General features: G+C 36.3%; 1 protein-coding gene across 1 annotated transcript; it reads left to right on the top strand.

The window, feature by feature from the left end:
- The first annotated feature begins 9989 nt into the window (after positions 1-9989).
- LOC149223210 (uncharacterized) lies at positions 9990-10577 on the top strand. Its single transcript, XM_089387828.1, has one exon. It carries the CDS (start codon positions 9990-9992, stop codon positions 10575-10577), a length of 588 nt encoding a protein of 195 aa, XP_089243954.1.
- The last annotated feature ends 8492 nt before the right edge of the window (positions 10578-19069 follow it).

Below are 19069 nucleotides of genomic sequence, written 5' to 3'. Positions count from 1 at the left end.
TATTAGGAAATTAACATGTTTTCATGTATCTCTAAAAGTGTTATGAGTTTTGTGATATTGTAGGCCTACTTGGAGATTCTAGAAGGGTCTTACTTGGCCACCCAACCACAAATTCGAATTTCAAATTTCAACTCATAAAGATTTGTGGAATAATTGTAGAAGATGTGGATCATTAACTATGCACATTCAAAGGAGATGATTCATGGATGAGAGAATTTTGAGAGGATTTGTATCTTACATTTTTAGGAGATTGGTTGTAACCACAAGAGATAAATGTGGATTTAGGAGAGATTTAAGGATCTATATTTATTGAATAGTTATCCTTATTTTTTTTATAAACATGAGTGCACCCTTCATACAAAGGGTTAATTATTAGTGTTGTTGTTAAGTTTTTAGGTGCTAGTTGTTAGTTGGAGGTTCCAAGTTCCATCCAAGATGTGATTTATAAAGTGAGGATAGAGAATTCTTGTAATATCTTGTAGCTCATTTAATGAAATACATACTGCTACTTTGATCTCCAAGATGTGATAGTTGTTCAATGTGCTTGCTAAGGAATGGAGGGTGCCCCCATCAACCATAGTTTGCACATATTTGTACACATTGGTAACATAATATGGTTGTGTTATTTCATTTACTTTCAACAAGTGTGTTTTCATTTTATGCAAGTGTGCTTTTCGTTTCAGCAAGTGTGATTTCATTTCAACGAGTGTGAGTGTGATTTCAATTTTGCAAGTGTGGTGTGAATTTAATTTATGCAAGTGTGGTGTGATTTTCATTTATGCAAGTGTGGTGTGATTTCAATTCTGCAAGTGTGATTTATATTTCAAGCAAGTGTGATTTCCTTTATGCAAGTGTGATTTCAATTTCAAGCAAGTGTGATTTCAATTATGCAAGCGTGATTTCAATTTATTTATGTTCGGTTTGATTTGGATTAGATTGATTTAATTATCTTTGTAATTAGTTTTAATTGCATTAGAACTAATATAGTATTATAAATAACCACCTAGTACATATAGTACAGGTATACCTCATCAGTCTACGAACCCCAGGTTAACAATTAATGACATGGACTTAACTCACAATTAAATCACACAACAACTACCATCCTTTGGGATTTTAGGCTTGTCTCTTTACTTGTTTTGGATAATTTTTATCTTGAGCGAATATGTTTTACAAGTGTCCTATTTGGAAGCATGTAAGACATTTAAAAGTCATGTTCTCGTAATCTAAAGCTTGTGACCATTGGAAATATTTGTTTTTCAAAAGAATATGGTCAGGTAGACCCTTGCTGAGGTCTATCCCTACACATATTATTGCAAAGGAAAAAATATCTTTTTCTATTATCTCAAGGTCCATGTTTTTGAAGTTTCCCAAAGAATTCCCAATACCCTCTACGATCTTATGGTGCGAGAAAGGAAGAGGGATATTTGGACGTCTCACCCAAACCGGCGTAGTTGTGACCACCATATTAGTAACATCAAAATCTGGAAACCATGGTGTAATGAAGAGCCCGACTCTACCCCAAAACCATGACCCTTCATTTAGAACATACTCAAGATATTTTTGTGTATCAAATTAAACTGTAAAAAGACTTTTTTAGAATAAACAAATGTTGCAATTAGGTGTCCATGAGAATAAAACCCACTTATATAATACTTCAGATATAAACAAAAAAAATTACACTTTTATAAAAATATTTCTTCTATACACTCAATAAATATAAATTAATATGAATCCAAAATTATCTTTACCCTAGTATACTTTGTAGGCTGGATTATATTAATTATAAAATATGAAAAATAAAATTAGACAAATGTATATGAAGTAAGTATGGAATAAGATTGTATACATAGTAAACATTAGAGAAGGAAAGCAAGTTATAAAGATTGAAAATGGAAAAAGATGGAATAAGGTTGTATACATAATAAAACATTAGAAATAGAAACCAAGCTATAAAGATTGAAAATAGAGAAAGATTAGTAAAAGAGAAAACTTTTGGAAAGATTAAGCTGGATTATATTAATTATAAAATATGAAAAATAAAATTAGACAAATGTATATGAAGTAAGTATGGAATAAGATTGTATAGATAGTAAAACATTAAGAAAAAAAACAAGTTATAAAGATTGAAAATGGAAAAAGATGGAATAAGGTTGTATGCAAAGTAAAACATTAGAAATAGAAACCAAGCTATAAAGATTGAAAATAGAGAAAGATTAGTAAAAGAGAAAACCTTTGGAAAGATTATGTGAAAAAGGACTCGTTACTTTCATGGCATATTGCGAACTTCCTAAAAGTAGATAATACAATTCATAAATTAATATTTTATAAAAGTGGTTAAACTATATCTTTTATAACATAAACGATTATGTTTGAGTTGATTTTCCGATTTGTTAATGTAAAAAGCATCCATCTTACAATTATACATTTTAAGATTAGGAACACATTTGTTTCTCTTTTTCATATGTTTGAAATCATTTGAAAGATGGAATATCTCCCTTATCGATTATATTGGTTTATTTATTAATTAAATTACAATTTTAAATTAAATTTAATTCAAATTGAAACATTAAAAAATTAATGAAAGTTTATTTTTAATTTGAAAATAAGGGATGGATTTTAGTTTCCTCGATGGGTATTTTCTGGTAACTGATTTTCGATAATCATTTTTATTGACTCTCGACAGGTGTTATTCTACCAACGTAATTTTTTGATCATGATAATAACTTACATGCACATTTTACGTATGGCCAAAGGATTGACGACCCTCGGTGTGTGAACCAGGGCCTACACTTGGCCTCACATGGAATGCGCTTGTCACTTCCATGCTTCATGTACTAGGGATCACCTGTCTAGGCTCCCTCAAATTAAATGCTTGCAAATGGGGTTCAGCGTTTTCATATGCTCTAGGATCATCAACAAGATCATTTGTTTTGTCTGCTTGGATATGGTGAGCTCCTTCCATGGCAGATTGGTTACAAGAAGAGAACATTCTAACATGCGAGTTAGACTTATTTATGAGCTCATCATGCGATGATGCCTTGGGATGGTTGAGCTCGGCCTCAACCGTGACACTTGGCCCTTGTCATGTAGGATCTATGGCTTTCATGTAATTCATTGTACGAGTCTTCTCATGTCCGTAATACATTATATAGGCTTGATGATGCTCGCACGGTGGTGGAAAAATGGTCACCTGGTTGTTATGGTTGTGGTAGCTCGTCGTCTTCAAGCCTCTTCGTCTCTTTACAAATGGTGGCTAAAGCATATGGTAGTAACAATGTTTGAAGGTCAGCTACCACTTACATACCCTCCATTCATTACACTAGGTCTCTGTTGTGGTTGTTCTCATTGTTGGGTCTCTCAGTGCTTTGTTAACTAGGGTCGTGTTTTTTCTCAATGTTCTTTGTTTTGTTTTTGCACAACACGAGGACTAGTCCATCCTTTGAATTGGTGGTCATTTTATCCCCGACGTCCATTCAAGCCTCTGACGCAGCCAGGGTTTCTTTTAGCTGCCCAGTGCTTGTCTGTGGGGTTTGGTATTCTGGCACATTTTCCATTTGGTTCTAAAACTAGTTTTCATCTTTCCCAACCTTTATCCTTGCAAGTTGTCACAACTTTGGTATAATCATCATAGTGGGTTTATGAAGGGTATCACTTACTCCTCCTCTACTACCCCACATTCGTCTCTTGTCCTACTGTTAAGTTTTCCTTCTACATCTGGGTGAGACTCCACTCTTGTTGTGACATTAATTAGGTCATTGTTCGCTTTTTTGTGTTCGTAGTCAAGTGTTTTGTCTACATGTATTACATGGCTCCACGCCAAAAATTACCCGTCTGACAAGGTGGTGCTCCAGGGGTGTCATACTTAAGGCACAGATGCCTTTTTGGGTAGGAATCAATGACGAATTCTGTTGAGGCTGCTCCTCTTTAGGTCAGAAAGGAAATTCTAAATCTGGAAACCAAGGAATTTGGAGATCACAAATACTTCTCTGACTCAGAGATAGGTGGAAGTAGTTTAAAATGTGTGCCGGATCTAAGAAATTTTTGGAGAAGAAGAATTCATTTTCTTCACTCCATCACTCACCATCGTCAAATGGAGACACTGCTCAGCATGGTTATCTATGATAAGCAAGTTGATAACTACAAACTCTTTGCTGGCCAAGAGGAGATAAAGCACACATTACGAGACATCATATATAGCCTTGATGATATAGTGGTAAGGTTGAGTCGCGTGGAATGTTTTGTAGTTTCAGACTCATACATTGATTTAAATGACCATCAGGAAGAGGCAACGGTTATCAATGCTACATCTCTCAACACTATTCATGTAAATCTTGATCTGCCTTTGAACAATTCCCATGCAAACACTTCCTCGCATTCGCCAATTATCATTCTCGACTAAAATGCTCATCAAGCAAGCAATTTCAAGTTTGAAGGTGGAAGGAACCTACATGTTCGCGTGTTTCTACTTAAATCTTACTGTTCTATATGGTTTTTAGTATGTTTACAATTCATACTCATCTTGTTTTTATGCTTATAAACAATAGTATTCTTGATATGTTGTTAGGTAGTCACTTTTAGTAAACTTTGTCAAGAGTGTCCTACTATATGTAGTTGATATGGTGGAATCACCTTTAGTCACTTTTTGTTAAAGCTTGTCTACTGTGCTCTACTCTATGGAACTGGTATGGTGAACTCACATTACTTTAGAACTGTTGATGGATTGAAGAGCTCTCACTATAATATCTAATGTAATATTTTTGGTTATCAATAGAAATATTTGGACAAATTTACAACAACAAAAAATGATGGACTTTAGTTGTGGGAAAAAATATTCTTTTTCTAAAATTTTGTTATTCCTATTATCTTATATGAAATATTTGGACAAATTTACAACAACAAAAAATGATGGACTTTAGTTGTGGGAAAAAATATTCTTTTTCTAAAATTTTGTTATTCCTATTATCTTATATGGATGTAAATTTTGAAGGCAACACTTTTAGAAATTTATTTAATTTGCAATCTTGAAATTAAAAGTAATATACCCTATCCTATGTTCTCCAGATATATGAGTTTTCCCCATCAATAACATGCCTATGCTTAAATAACTAATGTGCAAGCACAAAACAATTCTCATAAATAAAAGTGACTTTATAAAATTACTTAAAACTCTAATCTAAACCATTTAGAACATTATAAAAATTATCATAAAAATATTAAATTCTAGTTAAATCATTTAAAAAATGAAATTACTAACATAATATTAATATTGCTAAAAAAAAATACTATCATTTTCATTTTAAACATAAAAATAAATTTTTAATAAAATTGATAATAAATCAAGAAGTTACGTGAATGTGACACTAACAACTTTCCTAATTTAACCTAACAAACTATGAAAATTTCAACAAGGTTTTGTTTTTCCAAAATTTTACTATAAAAATATTATTTTAAATAATTAGTAATTTTTTTAAGGAATAATAACCATCATAATTATAATAAAAAACATCAAATAACCATGTGGTTTCATCCTGGAGAATATAATAAGCATTGTCCCTCACCTAAGTGAAAATATTTTGGTTTTCCCGACTGTCATTGAGATTATAATATGACAACGCATTTGGTCGTCATTGTTACCTACTTCATAAATGCCCAAAATATATTGATTTTCTGAAGAGTCGTAATGATTTTAATTTTGCAACACAGTTGATCACCCACTTTACAAGTCAAAAGTCCCTCTCAATAAATTTTGGTTTTCTAAATCACCCACGCTATAACACCAATTGGCATATTAAAATGGTTGCTGATGCTTTCCTTTGGTTCAATGATGCTGTAGAACCCAAATGACAGACAAAAGAAAGAAAATAATTATGAACAATGCTCTGTAAACATTAGCGGAAAACGGTGGGGCTCAAAGCAAGGGAGTCTCAAAGCAAGGGAGTCACAATCAAGGGAGTCACAATCAGTGGTTGGAATTTCAAAATAGGCTCACTTGTTTAAATGCGATGGTTATTATAATTTTTTGGGTTATTTTTACAATTATTTATTGAAAAGGAGTTATCTACATAAATATAACAGATAATACTATAGAAATGTCAAAGTTGTAATTCTAGTTGTTAGTTGAAGAAGTTAAATTTACTTTTTCAATGACCATCAAGCTATGTTATAGCTAGGCCACTAGGAGGAAAAGGGGTTCCATTCATTTTATTTGTATCTTGTTCTATAGTAGAGGAAAACAACTTGGAAGTGAGAGTGAGAGAGCATATCAAAGGGGATTTAGTGTTTGTAGTAGTCTCTATTAGTTTACAAGTCTCAAGTAACACCATAGAGAATGCTTTCTCCTTTGTGCTTGCATTATTTTCATTCTAAAGAAAAAGAGAGCAGAGCAGATTCACCTTCCAAATGGTTTTCTCACATAAGGGTTTTCCAGAGCGTATCTTATGTTCATTGTGGTTGGTTTGTGATCATATTTATTTTTTCTCTAATTTTCATATTTTATCTATTACATTGCATAAGAAAAAATATTAATTAATCAATCTAAAATCCTAGGAAATTAATCCTCATAGTATGGATTTCAATCTAATTTTATTATATTTGTTGTGACAAACTATCCAATGGAATAACCACGTAGTTTACAAGTCATTTAATAAATTTATAACTGGTTGTTAGTGTCAGATTCAGTGATCCCCACACATTATAGTACTTAGATTTGTACAAACATAATTGCATAATTAAAATAGCATGTTGCCAAATGTGCAAGCAGTTGTAAATGTATGACTTTTTTAGATTTGTACAAACATAATTGCATAATTAAAATAGCATGTTGCCAAATGTGCAAGCAGTTGTAAATGTAAGACTTTTTTTTTTTTTCCATTACCGAAGAAGCACTGCCATAGCCGTACATAAAACCCTTTTTTCAAGGGTATTCAGCATAGTCAAGTCTCGTGAATGGAACCCAGGTGGGGAGGTTATCATTAAACCCTCCCAACCACCCGAGCTATACATCATACAATCTAGTTTCAAATGTAAGACTTAACCATCCATACAATCTAGTACTTGAACATGTGCATGGTGTGCACTAATGTCTTCAACTATGAACACCTCAATTTCCCCATCTTTTTTCCTCCTTTAAAAGCATAAAAGTAATATCGGTGCTCAGGATTGACATATTTAATTTTTCATGCATGAGTTATGCTTGGTAAATGACAAGGATGCAAAATCAAAGGGTAAAGATTGTTTTTGTCAAGCATATATTTGGTGGAGAAACTCAAGTCTATAATTTAAGGGCTTATCTTTCTTTCATATGTATATATTGTTGTGGAAATCTTGATTTGATTTTGACATACATTTGAAGCATATCCATCTTTGCTTCAAGTATTAATCTCTTACTCAATTTGAGAGCTTAGTTGGTAACTTGAATGACATTTTTTTCTTGGATTTGCAATGAAAATAATAGAATTATTGTTACCAAGACAAATCCTAGTTATTTAAGCCATCTTAAAATTAGCATTGATTGTTTTTTATAAAAGAGAGGGAAATAAATTATTGTTAATTAATACCGTTGAATAACATCTATTTATGCAGACAACGAAAGCCATGTATATGCCCTAAATTCTTCATTGGATTCTCATAAAATTAGGAAAAAAGGAGCCAATTAACACAACACTTAAATTGATTACATTTATATGTTATGAGGGGTCCAATTGTTACTATCATTAGGAAGAATGGCCTTTAATTTTCAATATATTTTCAGAGATTCTCCTCAAAAGGCAAGGAAATTGATCTCATTATATGTTAAAAAATATATAGATGGTTTTTGGAGATGAGAGCTCCAGAACCCTAACCATGGCGGAACCCTAGGGTTTCAGATGAAATAACTACGACACTGCAACAAAGAGCGCTCTATGGTCAAGGTAGCACGGTTACCTTCGTGGGTCTAACCGCGCAATGGTTATGTTACATTTTTTAATGGTTCCTGCCCTCTACAATCGAGCCTGTCGGTGTCTTATTTTGTTTACTTGCGTGATATTGCCCGTGGGTTTTGGCCACACCTCCATTTCAACGTTATAGTCAACCCCTTACAATACAGCCTGCTTTCCCCTGATCCCGTAGAGGTCAGGTTAAATACCGGCTAAAATGGTGGAAGAGGACCTCGTGGATTACAAGGAGGACCCCATGCCGGGGCAGGAGATATGGGCGCACAAATATACATCGGTCGAGGGCCCCTGGCAGAATAATCAGGGTGGGATGACAGCTATTGTCCAGACAAAGAAACACTCGCCTATTCTTGGAAAGCGCCAACACCCTACTGTCAATGTAGCGGAACTTCCCGGATTGGAATGTCCCCCCCTCTCTCCGGCCACTCTACATCTCCTCGGCTCAAGCATCCAGGCTTCCCCCACTTTCGATTCCCCCTTGCCATATCCCCCGCAGCATCCCCTTCCTCCTCCCTCACAGCATTCCCTGCCTATGTACCCTCCCTCCATCTCCCTCGCACAGGCTGACCCGTCAAACCCCCCGCGACCTGTGCAATCATTCTTGCATCCGGGCTCGTGCAGTCTCAACCCACACTCCCCAATTCGCTCTGATTGCTTCAGCTCATCCATTCCTAACCCTACACCTACTATCTCGGCGCAACACAACTCCTCGGAAAAGTGCAGGAACCTTCTTAAAGAATACCTTATGGGATGGCGCTCGGATAAGCTGAAAAAGGGTCAGTGCCTCAGAGTAGTGGACACTGATATCAACCTGACCTTTAGAGAAGACGTTCAAATGGCAGACGCATTGGATACGGCGAGAAAAGTTCTGGTTGGCCGTGTTAGAGGTAGAAACTACACGGTGGAGAGATTGCGGCAATGGACAGTGGAGATATGGGGTACCTTGCTGAAAGAACTCCCTGTTATTCGAGTGCTGGCCAGAGGATGGTTTGCCCTCCGCTTTCATAGGGAGGAGTACACGGATTGGATTTTATCGCGTTACTGGCACATTGAGCTTGCACCAGTTCTATTGAAGTGATGGGATCCTCTTTTCGATCCGGAATGTGAAGAACTTGGAGCAGGACCCATCTGGGTTAGACTACCTGGACTACCTATGCAATTTTGGACCCCTCAGGTTTTCAAGCGTATCGGAGATGCTCTGGGGACTTACCTGGAACATGACAAGTCCTACGAAAGAACAGGAATCATGACTATGGAAAGGATATTGGTTCACCTTGACACCAGGGCTGGGCTTGAGGAAAAAATCACTCTTCACAAGAGGCATTTCTCACGCAAACAACTTCTGGACTGTGAAGGAGTCCCATTCTGCTGCAAGAGGTGCCATAAAGTGGGTCATCTATACAAGGATTTCCCTCTAAATTCTTCAGTGACCACGGAAAACTCAAAGGGCACGAAGCAATAGACCTCTGAAGAGCAGAACAAGGGTGAACAGAAACAAGGAGAGGTACCATCTGAAGCTGCGGTGGATGCTACAAAGAAGAATGGGAACCGGCGAAAAACACCGTCCTCACCTCCCCGGACTCACTCCAAATCAACTGCGGAAGCTACTTCTCTATCAGGTAATGATTCTTTCCCCATATCCACTGCTCTATTTTCAGATGTTATGTTAAATGTTCTGCATACATCTCTGCATCCCCCTTCATTTGCATTTTTCACTATTCCTTCCATCCCCTGCTCTTTATCCCCGCCACCGCCCACTTTCTCCACCACTCCTACCTCCCTCAAGGATTTCTCCACTCCCCCTTCTCACACTTCCTCCCCCTCTGGGCCAGGATCCCATCCCTACAACCTCCGCTCCAGAATTAGACCTAAAACCCTGCATCTTGGATTGGGCCTCTCCCCGGGAAAGACTAAGCTCCATAAACCAGCCATAAGACGCCCATCCAAGATCAAATCTGCCATCAAGACAGCGGTGGCAGATGTAGCGAGGGGCTGACAGCATACCATTGAGAGGGCACTTAGAGCATATGAGCCCACTGCCCATGGTCCCCCATGATTTGGCTCTCCTACAACTGCCGAGGACTAGCCAACCCCAAAAAGAGATTGGCTCTTAAAAGATTGTTAAAGGATACTTTCTGTGACATACTCTTCCTTCAAGAAACCCTTGGCACTTCTGACAATACTATCCGAACCCTACACTCTATTCTGTCGGGCTGGGTATTTCAGGGCATGGATGCCATTGGCAGATCTGGTGGTCTTGCAATTGGCATCAATCCTAAAACAGTCAAGCATATATCCACCTGGGGCGGTATGGGTTTCATAGGAATGGACATTTTTGTAGGGGAGCTGGGACTTCAGTTAAAAGTGATTAACATTTATGCACCTAATCAGAACAGATTGGAATTTTGGCACAATTTGTTGGAACATGATCTTGTCTCTAACACTACCATCATAGGGGGGGATTTAAATTTCTCTTTAGGCATGGAAGAATCCTGGGGACAACAAGCTCAAATAGATCCTATTTCCGATCAGACGAGTACTCTTTTGGATACCTGCAATTTAGTTGATGTTCCCATGAATAAGAAACTGCCCACCTGGCACAATCGGCGGACGGGGGAGGCTGCACTAGGCCGGATATGACTTGATTCATGAAGACCTCATCCGTCACCTCCCCCTTTATCGACAATGGGTGGGATCTGGGGGATCATCTGATCATCTACCCATATTTCTCCAAATCACCAGACCATAAAAAAAGCCGCGCTCCCCCTTCAAATTTTTTGTTGGGCATGTTAAAGATCCTGACTACATCAACATGGTCACTGAGTTTTGGATAGCTCAACCCCCCCGAGGGAACAAAGGTCGGCTGCGGACTTCTGTATCCGGCTAAATAAACTCAGGTCATTGACAGAGGAGTGGTAAAATAGGAAGAAGCTGAGAGATGACCAGCAACTTGTTGACATTGAATTTCAGATTGCACAGTTATTGGATGAATAGGGGTTGGGTTTCTTATTAGAGGAGACTAAAACACATCTAGTCACGTTGGAGAACCAAAAGAGTAAAATGCTACTGGAAAGGGAAGAACAATGGAGATTGAAAAGTACAGCCACCTGGCTCCAAGCGGGTGATGGTAATACCAAATTCTTCCACAATTTTGCAAATGGAAGAAAGGCCACAAATACCATCTGGCAGATGCCCTGTGAGCCTGAGGGTTGGGCCTCCACTCACCCACAATTAGTCAGATTGGGGATCACACATTTCAAGAGGCAATTCACTGCGCCGACAGCCATCAATCTCCCGGATATCATCAATTTAGCTGGCCATTTTCCAAGGTTAGTGGAACAGGAAGAGGCAGAGGAGCTAAATCAACCGGTCACTCTGGAGGAATTGGAAGGAACTCTCAAGTGGTTCAAGAAAGATAAGATTCCTGGCCCGGATGGCTGGCCAGTGGAGTTCTATTTGGCTTTTCTGGAGTTACTGGGAGAGGATCTACTTGCAATCATTGAAGAAAGCAGAACTACGGGTCACATCCACCCCCCCATAAACTTCACTTACTTGGCCTTGATACCCAAGACGGATTCGCCATCCTCTTTTAATGACTTCAGGCCTATATCCCTTTGCAACTGTCTATACAAAATCATCTCTAAAATCATCGCCAATAGCATCAAGCCTATATTATCCAATCACATCTCTCAGGAGCAATTTGCTTTCCTCCACCATAGACATATTCAGGATGCCATTGGTACAGCCCAGGAAGCCCTCCACTCCATCAAACTCAGAAATCTCAAGGGACTCACTCTCAAAATCAACCTGTCAAAGGCCTTTGACAAAGTGAATTGGCTGTACATCAAGATGATTATTACTCACTTGGGATTTCCACCAGCTCTCATCAACTGGATCATGGGATGCATCTCCTCTGTCTCCTTTGCCATTCTCATTAATGGTTCAACATCGCCCTCCTTCAATATCGATAAAGGGATTAGGCAAGGATGCCCTTTATCACCATTTCTTTTCCTATTAGTCATGGAAGGATTGAGCAGACTTATAGCTACAAAAAAAAAAAGAGGGGGCCTTCAAGGTCTAAAAATTATGGAACAATTCTACCTGACAAATCTACTTTTTGTAGATGACATTTTGATCTTCTTGAATGGCAGCGTCTGGGACACGACTTCATTGAATGAGATTCTGAGCCTGTTCAGCAGAGCCATGGGAATGGAGATCAACAGAGAAAAATCCACCATCTCATTATCTGAATGTACCCCACAGGAATCTCTGTTGGCCACACAATATTTTCCCTTTCAAGCAACTGATTTGATGGGGGGATTGAAATATTTGGGCTTCAGACTAAAACCTGATAGTTATAAGATTGCAAACTGGACCTGGCTCATTGCAAAAGTGGAGAAGAGAATCAGCTGTTGGTGTCATAGGCTCCTGTCTAGGGCTGGCAGACTTGTCCTTATTAAAACAGTCCTGGAGGCCACCCCGGTATACTGGATGTCACTCGCCTGGATACCTAGAGGGATACTTCATAGAATTCAACAAATCTGTTGTAAATTCCTTTGGAATGGAAGCAAAGAGGGCAAACCTTTTGCCTGGGTAAAATGGACAAGAATTGCCACTCCTAAGAAGTGGGGAGGTTGGGGACTTAAACTTCTTCTGGTTTTTGCTCAAGCCTTGGCTGCCAAACAGAGTTGGCTCTTACTTAAACAAAATAGCCTTTGGGCTGAGGTTATTCTCCATAAATACATCTGGCCGTTGACTATCATAGACTGGATTAGAAGCCCACCTTGGCACAGGAAAGGCATTTCGGTGACTTGGAGGGCCATACTCAATTCTTTTTCTATCATCAAGGATGGCTTAATATGGAAGATTGGCAATGGAGCCTTTGTCCGAATTGGCATTGATCCTTGGATAGGCAGTGGTAACTCCCATATACTACCTGTTGGACTGATCCAGCACCTAAACAACAGAGGTATCAAGTTTCTAGAACAGATTGGGGATTAGCAAAATACCACTTTCCATACTCAAGCCTGGCTAACTGATCCACACTGGCACTTACCAGATGATTGGAGTAGAACTTGGAAAAACTACCTTCAGGCTCTTACAGAATCACATGTTAGACTACGAAATGTTGAAGATGAACTAACTTGGGCTCACTCTAAAGCTGGGAAATACACACCGAAACAGGGGTATGATATAATTATAGCAGACAAGAAACCGGAGGTCATAAGAAGCTGGTGGAATAACCTATGGAAATTACAAGCTCCTCCACGTACCAGACTGTTGATGTGGAACATACTAGAAGATAAGATCCCCACGGGCTCCTATCTGAAAAGGAGGGCTTTTATGGGGCCTACCTGGTGTACTTTGCCTCCAAGAAGAAGAATCAACTCAGCATCTTTTCCTCACCTGCCCAACCACCAGAAGCATATGGACACAAGTCCTTCTATCTCTAAATTTGTCTAGGAACTGGCAGGGGGTTGATATTACAATGGCTTGGGAGAACTGGTGGTGTACATTGGCTATAGAAAAATCAAAAAACCTTCCACTCCTTGTCTCATGGTACATTTGGCTCAAAAGAAATAAGAAAATTTTTGAAGATAAATTGGTAAACTGGAATCTTCTTCCCCCACAAATTTGTGCCACATATGAAGAGCTTCCAAACGAAGACAGCCAAAAGAGACCAAGGATTATACAACAGGAACAGATTAACAGAGCTATCCCATGGGCCTATTATGACGGTGTTGCCCAACAACACGGCTGTTGGGGTGGCATTTGCCTCTACCTTTCTGAAACACATTACTTCTAGATTTGTATGGGACTGGGACTTGGCACCAACAATCATGCTGAATTGATTACCCTTCGCCATCTGCTATACTTTGCTATCCTAAAACAATGCCGAAATATACAAATTTTTGGAGATTCTAAGATAGTGTCTGATTGGTTTAACAATACAGCTATTTGCACTGCATACTCATTGAGATCTATAATGGAAGAAATTGTTTTTTTCAAGACTTTCTTTGATTATATTTCTGTTTCTCACATCTATAAGGGAAAGAAATGAAACTGCTGACAGGCTATCAAAAGAAGTGACGCATCATCCTCTAGGAGCGTGGATGATCGCTGAACATACTCCTGTAGGGATCTATCATTACTTTCACAAACCATATATATATGAGGGACTACAGGGGGGCAACAACCTCTAAATTTTACAGCTTTTGACTCTGAACCTTTATAGATTATTGCTCTGTACATAACGAATAGAGTATATGGTTGCCAACCCCTACGTGGGTTAATTTTTGGATTTATACATAGCAGCATTTTGCAACAGAACAGTACACCCTATGGGTTTCCTTGTATAATTTTACTTTTGACAGTGGAATTCATAGCCATGTTTACAACATATTCCTTCGGGGATCCACATCATGTAATTTCTATTTTATGAAATTATGAATTTTCTTTTACGCAAAAAAAAAAAAAAAAAACAACAACAACAACAACACTTTGAAGCAAAAGAAGATAAGAGAGTGGGGATTGCCCATAGTGCTAATACACTAATTTCCTAATGTCATTGTAAGGGCATCCCTTAGAGTGTTCAAAGTTGGTTGAATTAGCAACAAACATCATCATAATGACCTCCCTCCTTATACTACACAACAAATGACCTCAATAGTGTAATGAGTACCAAATTGGCCATTTTCATGCCCACCATCTGTGTTTGGATTTGAATGTTCATATTATAAAGGTTAACATGTATCATGGAGCGCTATACTGGGTAAGCATGTGCTTCTGAGCAACACAAGAAAGTGATATCTTTCAATATAAGATATTACAAACACATAAATACATTTCACATACTACAAAAGCTATTTTTTAATTATCATCCATGACTTGGAGATTTAAATGACTGGGTATTTCCCCAAAAAAAAATAAACATGTACCTATATAGATTTAAACTCTAATAATAGAGATAATAATTCCTCTCTTTATCTATCAAACAAACTCATAAAAAATTATGCAAAATAATAACTTTTTATTTTACCAACCAAGTAAAATTATTAATAATATTTAATTAATATTAATGATGATCAATGTGTTAATAATGGTTAGTGTTTCCTCCTATTAATTAGGGTTATCTCTGGTGGTTGGGAAAAATGGTTGTTGTCTTCCCCACCCAATATCAAATCCCCGCTAGTGACATGATGAGCTCTAATGCCTTGATAAATATTGTTGTAATGGTTTCGTGCATTTGAATATTAAATATTGTTGTACTTGATTTGAAAACTTCACTCTAACCCTTTGGCTAAGAGGGAGATTGATTTATTTCTTTAAAAAAGAAAATGGTTAGTGTTTATCCACTGATGAAGAAAATTGTGTGCAATGATAAAATTCCCTATCAAGCGATGAAGTTTTTTCTTCTATATTTTTGCATTTAGTATATCTTATTTGATTTTAGGGAAAAAAAAATATGTGTACAATTTTATTATAATTTAAGAATTGTATATAGTATGATAATATTTATAAGAGCTTTATCTAATAGAAAATTAATCAAAGTTATATTAAAATTACAAATTCATATAAAACCCGACTTTAATTTAAAAGTTTAAAAATGAAAAATATGATCTATTTTTCCAAAATTTTAAAAGCTACTCAACTGTGAAAAAATGAGAAAAGAAACTTCCACCATATACTTAAATCGAGCTCCTACTACAAATCAAATGGGATAAGTTTATATATGTGTAAATATAAAATGTAAAGTTAAAATTATAAATGCAATGCACTCATAATTATGCTTTCTCTATCACTCCATTAGTAATTCTCTTCCACCATATACTTAAATCGAGCTCCTACTACAAATCAAATTGGATAAGTTTATATATGTAAATATAAAATGTAAAGGTAAAATTATAAATGCAATGCACTCATAATTATGCTTTCTCTATTACTACATTAGTAATTCTCTATTTATATTGCATAGTGCCCCACATCCATCGCCACCTCTTTCACACTATATATGCCTTAATTGAATCTTTGATACATAGATCACCTTGTTATTTTAGGAGTTGGGTTGAAGGCATTTTATAAAAAATAAATAAAAGAATTGTCTTTTCATTTCTTACAAAAACATATATCCATTTGGCCAGTGAAACTTATATTATGTACAAGGAGTCATTAAGTTTAGGGATTTGCCATGATTTTTAGGTGGGGCTTGTAGGCTTTTTGGATTTAAAACAATAATCACAAAGAGAGCCATCAGAATGAATGGGGCATGTACAAAAAGCATATCAAGGAAGAGCAAGATTTGAGTCTTTTTTATGAAACTTGGAGACAAAAATAGGTGCTTAAATGAAGCATTAGGCAAGGATGTCATTTTTATGTTGAGGGTCTATAAGCCCTATTGATATGCTACACTATCTACATTTTACTGAAAAATTAGGCTAAATGTGTGTGAATGGTTGGCATGTGCATACAGTAAGACACATTAGAAAATCATTCATATATTATATTATAAAAAAATCCTTGCACTTACCAAATTTAACTTGGGTAGACATCATGTAAGCACATATTACCACGAGTGCCATAAGCTCAATTCCTCCAAAGTAAATTGGGGTGGTTATCTTTAAATATTGTGTATTTTGTTTTTGGATGGAAAATGAATACTTCACCAGGCTAATCTTCATCCCACACCTCATGAAACATTTTCAATGATCCTATGACTCCAAACCCAAATCTCCTAGTTATGTGTCCACTTGCAATAATCACAAATATGTGATTGTCACTTTTCCATTGAGAAATATAAGAGGAAGAAGATGAATTATTAAGAGGACAAAGATAGGATTACGAAGGAAAATGAAAGGAAAATACTTGGTGATTGAAGGAAAATTGAAGGTGAAAATGAATTTTGTAAGGGGGTGTTGCATGGGATGGATAGGTGGAGGACATTGCAGGATGGAGCATAGACCAATTAATAGATGATCAATAGTGATTTGCAACGTAAAACATTAACTGAAAATCAAATGACACATGTTGGTGTTTGGGAGGCTCTAAATAAAAGATTAATCTCATTAACCATGATTGTTGTTTCTAATGGAGGTTTTAAGAACAATGTAGTTGTGATATACAAAGAGATCTTCCAATGACTATTAGAAGTAGAGGAAAGGGAGAGTTGTTACTGTGTATTAGGATATTTTCATGTGTAACTAATTAGAGGTTGGAAACCATCGACTCGGGTGATACAAAAAGTTCAAAGTAGACAAGACGGTGATCACCTCATCAATTTGCACCAAAAATGACTCATTGAATCCCAATGAAAAGATTTAAAGATTGGAATTCCATCCACAATTTATACAAAATTCATCCATAAGAGGATGAGGAAACACCTTTCAGTGGATATGACAGTTGAAGAAACAAACCTCCCGAGTACTCCTTTGATTTCTAATTGTAAATTCAAGACATGAACAATTGAATGATTTTTTAGGGATGGGATTTGATCTATCTAGTGAAGTTGCATTTGAGCCACATTCTACGCCATATTGTTTTGTTCATGATACCTTTTTCATCGAGGAATGTCAAAACAAGAAAAAGACCAATGGACCAAAATTGTTTCCTATATTGTAAATATGCAATTGTTCAAAGTTTTAAGTTGTCAAAATGGCTAGAGAAAATTAGTTTGTGGATGAAAGTTGACATGTTCAACTTATACAAAAAATGATTTAAATTACTAAGAAAATTGTCATCATTTTCACTTATTCCATGAAAAATTCCTTACCTTTGCAAAGTGTCTTTTTTGAAACAACATGCATATGTAGTGTTCCATAAATTAGGTAGTTTGAAAGATGGTTTGTGTTCTCATGTCATTCCAAATAGCACCACCCCAAAGCTATACATGTTATACTTCTCTAGTGCCTCTATAATGTAATACCTATCATAACTCATTTTGCTGATCAACAATCAGGCCAATGATCATTGCTTGTTATCCATTAATGTGAGCTAACTCATCACTGATATTTAAAGAAAACCATGCTACCTAAATTGATTTTTTGGTGGTTCATAAGGAGGTAGACTTCCATCGTTACTAGAGACTTCTGAGTTTTAGGTCATTACCTTGTTTCCTTACATCCAAAAAAAATGAACTTTTAGCCAATTAAAAACACTTTTGTATCTTACTCAAAGACCAAAAACAATTTACCTCCATTTATAGAAATAGATAAAATTAACTTACCTTAAACATTATATTTGTTAATAATATTTGTTAATGAATCTTGTAAAGAAATTTTAAAACTTCCAACCATACCTACCAATCAACATAGGTCGAAAGTATTTTATGCCTTTCTTAACAATCATTCATTCCTTGCCTGGCTGGGTGGCAAATATTTTCAATGTGCATTTGTTAAGCCTTTAATAAGTGTGGCTAATGAAAATTATGAGAGGAGATGACCACTATACTTTACTTTTAAAAATATAATTTTGATTAAAAAAACAAAAATATAATCAATGGCTAGAAAACATTTTTAAAAATTTAAATTACTTGATCACATGTTTGAAGTAAGATTATCATATATTATTTTGTGAAAGAAAGATCATTGTAAGGTTCCGTTGTAAACTGCAACTACAAAATCAAAGGTGAGATCCATGAAAATTTCAATTATTTATCTATTAAAAATTCTTCGAATAAATTAATAAGATGGTGATATTACAAACTTAGTATAGTAATACAATTAAGTGGCATAAAATTTTATATTCAACTCCCAACTCACCCTTAATCCTACATGTATAATGGCACTTACACGTGTCATGACACACACCCTTACGCTTAATCCTAACTGTATAATGGTACGTACACATTTGTCATGACACACACCCTTACCCTTAATCCTACATGTATAATGGTACGTACACATGTGTCATGACACACCCCCTTGTATTAAGGTACATGAATGTATGTCATGACACACACACTTTCATTAATACGTTGGAAATTTTATATTTTAAAAGTTATAATTTAAATCAATTATCATTATTGTAAAGTTCGTTTAGGGGGCAAATTGGAAACTATGAGCTTTACTCAAGTCCTATACAAAATGTATAGAATTTGATATCACTCACTCTACATGATCTATATGCACTTGCATCTA

Source organism: Pinus tabuliformis, chromosome Q, assembly GCF_031772625.1.
Source record: "Pinus tabuliformis cultivar Carrire ecotype Pingquan chromosome Q, CPIR1, whole genome shotgun sequence".
NCBI lineage: Eukaryota > Viridiplantae > Streptophyta > Pinopsida > Pinales > Pinaceae > Pinus > Pinus tabuliformis.
This window is presented reverse-complemented; position numbering and strand designations above follow the sequence as displayed.

Coding starts and splice junctions, on each gene's coding strand:
- LOC149223210 (XM_089387828.1), top strand. CDS start 9,990: ATGATTTGGCTCTCCTACAACTGCCGAGGACTAGCCAACCCCAAAAAG.